The sequence below is a fragment of the Corylus avellana genome, chromosome ca3 (genome assembly GCF_901000735.1).
Source record: "Corylus avellana chromosome ca3, CavTom2PMs-1.0".
Lineage (NCBI taxonomy): Eukaryota > Viridiplantae > Streptophyta > Magnoliopsida > Fagales > Betulaceae > Corylus > Corylus avellana.
Window position 1 is genome coordinate 10,603,934 of NC_081543.1, and position 7,815 is coordinate 10,611,748.

The 7,815-nt window shown below is 37.1% G+C and overlaps 1 protein-coding gene across 2 annotated transcripts; it reads left to right on the plus strand.

Annotated features, from left to right (window-relative positions):
* Window positions 1–6,626, plus strand: LOC132174919 (uncharacterized). Of its 2 annotated transcripts, none has more exons than XM_059586672.1 (6): window positions 1–523; window positions 986–2,053; window positions 2,408–2,602; window positions 2,710–2,843; window positions 5,046–5,156; window positions 6,231–6,626. In XM_059586672.1, exons 1-6 carry the CDS (start codon window positions 356–358, stop codon window positions 6,289–6,291), a joined length of 1,737 nt encoding a protein of 578 aa, XP_059442655.1. In that variant the 5' UTR covers window positions 1–355; the 3' UTR covers window positions 6,292–6,626. The 2 variants fall into 2 exon arrangements, with proteins under 2 accessions (XP_059442655.1, XP_059442654.1); XM_059586671.1 differs by having other exon boundaries at window positions 3–523; window positions 2,689–2,843.
* Window positions 6,627–7,815: the final 1,189 nt, after the last annotated feature.

Below are 7,815 nucleotides of genomic sequence, written 5' to 3' on the forward strand. Positions count from 1 at the left end.
CGCGAATTCTGAATCACCCCAACCCCACACTTTTCGCTCTTTCCATTTGAATCCTCCCAAAACCGAGGCAGAGAAAGCGCCCATGTCTTCCTTCTTTTCCTTCGGTTAAAAGCTCTCTCTCTCTCTCGCTGTCTGTGCAAGTTACTTTGTCTCATTCCCCAGCTAATGCCATCATCATCACCTAAATCTCCCCCTTTTACTCAAATCAACTCTCTCTCTCTCTCTCTCTCTCTCTCATCATACATCATCACTCATTTCTCACAATGCAGTTAGATCTGGGATGTTTTCTTGTGGTCTGTGGTGATGTAGTTGGAGAAACAACAGAGGGTTGAAGATTTGGAGAGGGAGGGGGGAAATGGGGTCGAGCGGAAGCAAGGCGTCGTCCGGTGGTGCAGCGACGTCGTCGTCGTCGTCCTCCGGTAGCGGTCGGACGGGTCGGTTCAGAGGGCACCGAGTCTTCCAGTCGTCTTGTCTCGGAACCACATCACGATCCCGCGACTGTGACAATGACGACCACCACAAGGTCCGTCGTTTTTATTATCCCCTTCCCTTCTCTCGTACTTAGATATGAAGCATTGTGTTGTTTTCAAAGCATTTTTTTTTTTCAAATGTAATGGAATTTAGGTCTGAGGGAAGGAAGACTTATAGAGGCTGGTTAGGCTCCATTGAATAACTAGTGAATATTAAGAAGTTCTGTTAAGAGGACCAAATGTGCAAAGTGATGATTCAGATTTTAGATCAGATGTTAAAACTCGCTTAATTAGGTTGATTTAAGATATGGGTGTTGGCCTTCTACTTGTCATGAATGTGGTGGTTACTTTAAATGTGATTTGATGAACTTGGTCTTTGGAATCCAGTGCATTAGTACTTATGATACAAGTTTGATTATTATCGGCTTTTTTTTTTTATTTTTATTTTTTTTAATTTTATTTATTTATTTATTTTTTAGTTAATGCATATACGTTACACGTAAATCATGCTTTAGGTTTGTCATTTTGAGAAGAAAGAAAATGGTGATGGTATAGCTCCATGTACAAATCGGACTGAAACGGAGCCGGATGAGTTGAAAACTGAGTCTTTCAGAAAGGTTAAAGTTGAAGAATCTGATGAACTGCCTTGTTTATCCTCTAATGATGATCTTGATGAATGGGGTCAAGTAAGGGCGACTAATACAACTTCCAGAACTGGTAGCAGCTCTGTCCGTGATTCGTCAACTCATTCCTTGAACCCTTCTGGTCGTTTCCTTTCCCGCTTTAGTTTAATTCCTGGTAATGTAAGCTTCAGACTCAGCAGAGCAACCAGTTTAGGGTCATCAAGGCCGTATCCTGTTACTTCTACAAGTCTCGCAATATTGAATGATGAAGATGAGATACATCTACAAGCAGGACCTGCCAGCAGCTTTGTTCATAGAAATGAAACTCAACAAGGCAGTGACTTGCTTCCTGCATCATTGATTAACGGAACATCCACACAATGTTATCAAGATACTAGTGCTACTTTGAGGTTAAATGCTCCAGCACCGGATTTTTCTGACAATTTGCAAGACAATGAGACAATCCAAAGTGTGGCCAGAGATAGTGAAAGTACAAGAAATGGGGTTGAGGTTAATTTGTATTCGCCGAGAATTCATACTGAAAATGATAGTGTTGAGACTAGACAACCTGATAGGTGGATTGGAGCTCGCGAACCTGTTGAACGGAATGTTCGTTTTAGTAGAACCCTAAGTGTTGGAAGACTTCGTGACAGAGTTCTTCGTCGGTCGTCGTTGTCTGATTTAACATTTTGTCCTTTGCAACAAGAGAGAGAAGCAAGAGATGCTAGTCAGCATAATGGTAGACAAGCCTGGGAGAGTGAGACAAGGGAACCCGTATCTGAATATAATGCTGTAACAACTCCAGCTACCTCTGGTTATCCTCCATCAAGTACATCTAGCTCCTTATTCAGTATCCAAGATTACGAGGTGGAAACTTCACGGTCAAGAGAAGGCAGGTATCACGATCTGCTGGAACATAGATCAAATTTCCTTGAACGGAGAAGAAGAATACGATCTCAGGTTTGTAAAGTTTCTGCACTAACTATTTGTGGTCTGATGACACTATTAAGTGAGCAAGATGTTGCTAGATCTTGACTCTCAAGCCTGTAATTTATGAAGTTTTGTGATTCTATATTATTGCAAATAGGAAATATGCCATACATGTTGGTTTAGAGGTGTCTACCATTTGGCAGCCTCATTTGGGACATAACCAAGCCCAATGTTGATCTCAATGGTCAATCTAAGTATGCACTTGTGCTGGACTCCGCTTAGTTGCCACCTATACTGTTTTCTGTTGTAGTGAAATTTTAATAAATGGTTATCCATGATTATGTGTGTTTGATTCCAAGCAGTGACTCTCATCTTACAATGTAGGTTCGTGCTCTTCAGCGGATGGGAAGTCGTTTTGAGAACCTGTCTGGACATGAGAGGTCTTGTATCTTATCTGGTCAACATAGAACAGGTCGTTGTACATGTCGTATTAATAGCCGGGATGCCAATTTAAATGACGACACTAGTGCTAGGGCTAGCATATCAAGAATTGTTATGTTAGCTGAAGCTTTATTTGAGGTAATGCTGATATGTAGTTACCTTTTATGATGGCCATTTTGTGTATTATTTATACAAGTTGAATCTTCTTTACATATTTTAATTAGGTTCTGGATGAAATTCACCAGCAATCTGTGGTTTTATCCTCCCGACCTTCTGTATCTTCAATTGGGTCTGTCCCTGCACCTAATGAAGTTGTAGAGTCATTGCCTGTCAAATTATACACCAAGTTGCAAAAACATCAGAATGAGGAGGCTGCACAGTAAGTTTCAAGTTTCTCTACTGTTTGGCTTTCAGATTAGTTCAGTAAATGTCTTCGATAGAGGTGGTTGAATGTTGAACTGCTTGTATCATCTACACCTATTGCAATCATAAACAAATCTATGGCTTCTCTTCCTGAATACTATGTATAGTAAGTTTTTGCATATTCCTGGCCAAAAGAGAAAAAAAGGGGGAAGAAACATTAGTACTATGTTTGCGAACCATTGATTGCAATACCTGCAATACCAGGTATTGCAGGTATTGCAATACCATTGACTACAATACCTGCAATACCTGCAACCATTGGCTTCTCTTCCTGAATGCTATGGATAGTAAGTTTTTGCATATTCCTGGCCAAAAGAGAAAAAAGGGGGAAGAAACATTAGTACTATGTTTGCCAACCATTGACTGCAATACCTGCCCACTGGAGAATGAATCATGAACTCAAAAGAAGGGACCTTAGGTTATAGAAGATTTTGCTATTAAAAGAACCCATTCCTTGAACAATAGTCGTAGAAATTTTGCAAATTGAACTAAATGTCAGTCTTGATGTCTAACATGGGATTATTTTTAAGATTTTGGAAATAGGTTCACAAATTTTAGTCTAAATTTTTTTTGATAAGTAAAGCAAATTTATTAAAGGGCGCAAGGGGCGCAATCCAACTGCACAGAACATAGACAAGAGAAAAACACCTAGCAAGATCATAAACAAGGAAAGATAGTACAAAAATATACAGAGCTAGAGACACCAAGAAAGACATTAACAAAGATCTACTCATAGAGGGATTTAAGGAAATCAGTTTTTAGATTTGAGCTCGTCTTCTCACAGTCATCGAAACTTCGTGCATTTCTTTCTTGTCAAATGCACTACATTAGACAAGAAGGGATTACATTCCAAATAATCTCTCTGACTAAACCTTCTTTTCAAACATGCTAGGAGCTCCACCACCCGATTGGGTATAATCCACTCGACTCCAAACATCTTGAAAACCAAAACCCACAAGCCTCTCGCAATGTCACAATGAAGGAGGAGGTGATGAGAAGTTTTCTTTCTTTTTTTCACATACAACTATGATGTGACACTTGCGAAGATTATCCTTAGTGAGAATTTTTCTTAACAATGCTGTTCATGTGAAGAATGCCACCCTCAAAGGGGCCTTAGACCTCCATATGCTCTTCCAAGGAAAATAGTTGTCAACATTGGGAAGGAAAGCTTTGTAAAATGTTTTGACCTCAAAATATTGTCTTTTGGAGGGAACCCAACAACACTTATCTTCCACTCCCAGACTCCTAACATAGTATAGACCATTGAAAAAAGAAGTAACAAACACCAACTCCCAATCATGAACCAATCGGATAAAATTCTTACCTTTTGTGGTGTCTATGGAGGGAAATGAACGATAGAAGTTTTGAGAACTGTGAGAGGACTTTGGAGGAGATGAAGACTTTATTCTTCAATTCTTTATCTTTGAAAAACTGCTTTTGTTTCTCCTTTAGTGATTAGTTATCATGATTCGCCTGTTCTTTTTGCTCCTACAATAGTGATTTATTTATGCTCTCTTTGTTGCTTGAGGGTGAAGGATTGAGGTGGAGGCTCAAGCTCTTTTCATTGGTCTTTTATATGCTATCAGCCATGTTCTTGGTGAATTACTTGTAGAAGGGAGCTCTTACCTCTCGAACAAAAGAGAAGGTCAAGAGAAGGCAACTTATGAGAGAAAATTTTGATAGAGTGAGAATATTGGGTGTATTTGTTTGCCTTTGAGGAGTGGGAGTGGGTCTACAAATTAATGTAACGTCTCTGTGGCATTTTACCTCACCTAATTTTCAAGTGAAAACCACTATTACTGTTAGTGTGATGGTGAGTTTTGGTAATGGAATAAGGGTTTAAGTGAATTTTGCTTTAGGGTTTGATATGGTTCTACAAAAGTAGAGTTGTTTTGATGAGAAAGGACCAAAAGAGAAAAATAGGGAGGGAGGGGGGGGGTATTTCCTTAGGAACCTTATTACTTTCATTACTTTCTGGTATTTTTACCTTTCCCATTCTTTTACTTGTACACTTCTGTGAATTTGATATATTCTTGACAACCAATTTATTCTTTTTTCTTTGTTTGTATCAATTTATTTAGTTTGATTGGAAAATCTATATCATTTGGCATCTCATTTATACTAGACTATCTTACGTCATCTTTCGGTAATCTTTTAGATGTTATATATGCCTTGTGGAATATGAGGAAGGAGACAGCTTGCGGATATTGCCTTGTCATCATGAATTTCATAGAACATGTGTTGACAAATGGCTGAAGGAGATCCACAGGTATGAGATCGTTCCAGTCTTTTAGCATTTTAAGATATATGACTATCAATATATGAACACATATGCGTACATGTATGAGTTTTTTTTACAACTGCATTGTAGAGTGACTGCCAATGTATCATATTTGTTTCTTGGGACTTTGAAACTCAAAAAGTTGGTTTTACTTGAGTGAAAATTTACATAAGAGGTTCTAGGAGTTGCTCGTGTAGTTTGAGACTGACATGGTGGAGAATAATTTATAGATAATGATGTTGGAAAAACAAATTTGGGGTTGAACCGCGCGGACTGAATGACCAGCAAGCAGACTTGTTTACATGTAAAGTGGAAGGCGTCCCATGGCATAGGAGAGAATTTAATTTTCAATTACAATAGGTTTCTGGTAAGGTTCATCTTTGAACTTATGAACTTATCAGGTATATGCAATAAGTTGTCTCATGGTGTATGTTTGGTGTGCAAACTAGAGTTGGAATTATTCCCAAGAAAAATGATAAGGAGGTACTTCTGAATTTAAGGTCAAGTATAATGGGAGACATAAATAAAACATAGTAGATATATCATGGGAGATAGGACAAAGTTCCCTTTTGTTTGCAGCAAAATGAGACTTAAATGAGGAAACACTTTCTGGTAGCTCCATTTTTTGTCCAGTCAAGTAATTATTTTGATCCAGAAATGATTCATAGTTTGGGATGCTTTGACTCTTTGATTTCTTTGTCTTTTCTTTAGCCACCTTGAGTCGTTTTGTTGTGATACTAGACTCCACCATCCCTGTTTTGTTTTAAGAATGAAATTCATTTGCTTGCAAGATTAGAAGACTACCCAAACTTATAAAGTGGGCTGACAAGAAAATCTAAGAAGAGATTATTGATAAGTTTGAGCTTATATATACGTCTTTCAATTCCTCCGGCAATGCCCCTATAAAATCATTGAAATTCTATGAAGAAAGATATCCTGATTATTGACCTTTTTCGATTGAATGCATGTCCACTTTCCCAAACCTTACCTGCAGTGTAAACAAGTGTTCTCTTGGTGCTACTAACGCTGAGACAATATGCTTACTTTGTATATGGTGTGCAGGGTATGCCCACTTTGTCGGGGGGATATCTGTAGATCGGACTCATCGCCTGAAGAGAACTAAAATGTCCAGTTTTGCAATATTCTTCTTAAAGATACCCTGAACTCTTGAGAAGTTCTCCCCCACATAGACAAGATTCAAAGATAATAGTCAAGTATGATGCTTGAGGAAGTTGTGGTCATTTTCTGCTGAAATTATCTTTCTTGGCTGTGGTTAATTGTTCTAATTGCACATTGAAGCATGGTACCCTGGCGGAAATGAAATGAACTGCTTGTAATTGGCCAAAGAATTGGAGAGAGAGAGAGAGAGAGAGAATTGGTTCTTTTTTCCAATGATTACTGTGAATATGTTAAAGCAGTTGTTATTGTTATATCCTAAATTCCTTGCATCTTGCTTTATTTGTGCCAGTTTGTTAGTTTTTCTTAGCATGCATGCTCTGGATTAGATTTGTGTAGTGATGTTGTCATGTTGTAGTAGAGATGGTAAGGTCTAACTTGGACCCAACTGATTATGGTTAGCAAATTGTATGTAGTTATTTAAAAGTGCTTAAAATGCACCGTACTATTATATATTAGAAGGGGATTCCTCAAATTTGCACTCACCACCTATATTAGTATTTTGTTCAGGACTTGGATTTAAATACGATTCATAAAAGAGTAATGTTATATTAATAGACCGTAATACGATTAGAATGATGTGGTGCAGTTGTACAAAAGTTTCTTAAATAGCATTACTCATAAATGGTTGCATTATGATAGCCCTTGATTTAAAGGGTAGCTTTTACACAATATTCAGACAAGTTTGTGGCCATTCATAAATTCAAAATTTTTTCTCTTCACCTTTTTTTGTGTTTTTTTTTTTTTTACCCCTTCACAAGGTGTTCGTGTTGATGTGTCAAGATGAGGTAATGTTTTGTATGCCATTACTGAGAAATGATTGGTGTAAATATATATTTTTTAATATTTCTTTCTATTTTAACTTTCAAATTAACTATTAGATTTATGAACTTATGTGGACTTCACGTAAGTCAATGGTGAACTCCACAAATCTAATGGGTAAATCTATTGAATTTGTAAGAGAATATGAGCAAATTATTAACACTAATAATTTTTCTATTTTACTGGGCCTGATGTGATCAATAGTACTCCCTGAGATGGAGGTAGGGGGGGATCCGGGTAGGCCATGGTCCTCCCCCCAAAATAAGGAAAATATATAAATATATATATATATATATATATATATATATATATATATATATAAGTTAAAAAAAAAAAAAAAGTATAGTAAAGTTTTAAGTTTAGTCATTTAATTAATTTGGGCGCTCTCCAAAAAAGAATTTAGCCCTATTTTTAATTTTTTTTGGCCATATTTAATAAAAACTTTTGGCCCTATTCTTAATTTTTTTGGGCCATACCCATTAAGTTTTTTTATTTTTGGTCCTTACTTTCAAATGTCTATTTTTTGGCAATTCGTCCATTAAATTAATGAATTTGTATCACAAAATAATACAAATTCTGTATCACAAAATAATTTAATGGAATGTAGTTCCCAAGAGGTAGCTCAGTTGGCTGGGACCACGCCTAATGA

Bases quoted from the DNA above. Each gene is read 5' to 3' on its own strand.
- LOC132174919 (XM_059586671.1), top strand. From the start codon at position 356: ATGGGGTCGAGCGGAAGCAAGGCGTCGTCCGGTGGTGCAGCGACGTCG. The intron at 524-985 runs GTCCGTCGTTTT...ATCATGCTTTAG, and splicing joins ACAATGACGACCACCACAAG to GTTTGTCATTTTGAGAAGAA. The intron at 5,157-6,230 runs GTATGAGATCGT...TATGGTGTGCAG, and splicing joins TGGCTGAAGGAGATCCACAG to GGTATGCCCACTTTGTCGGG.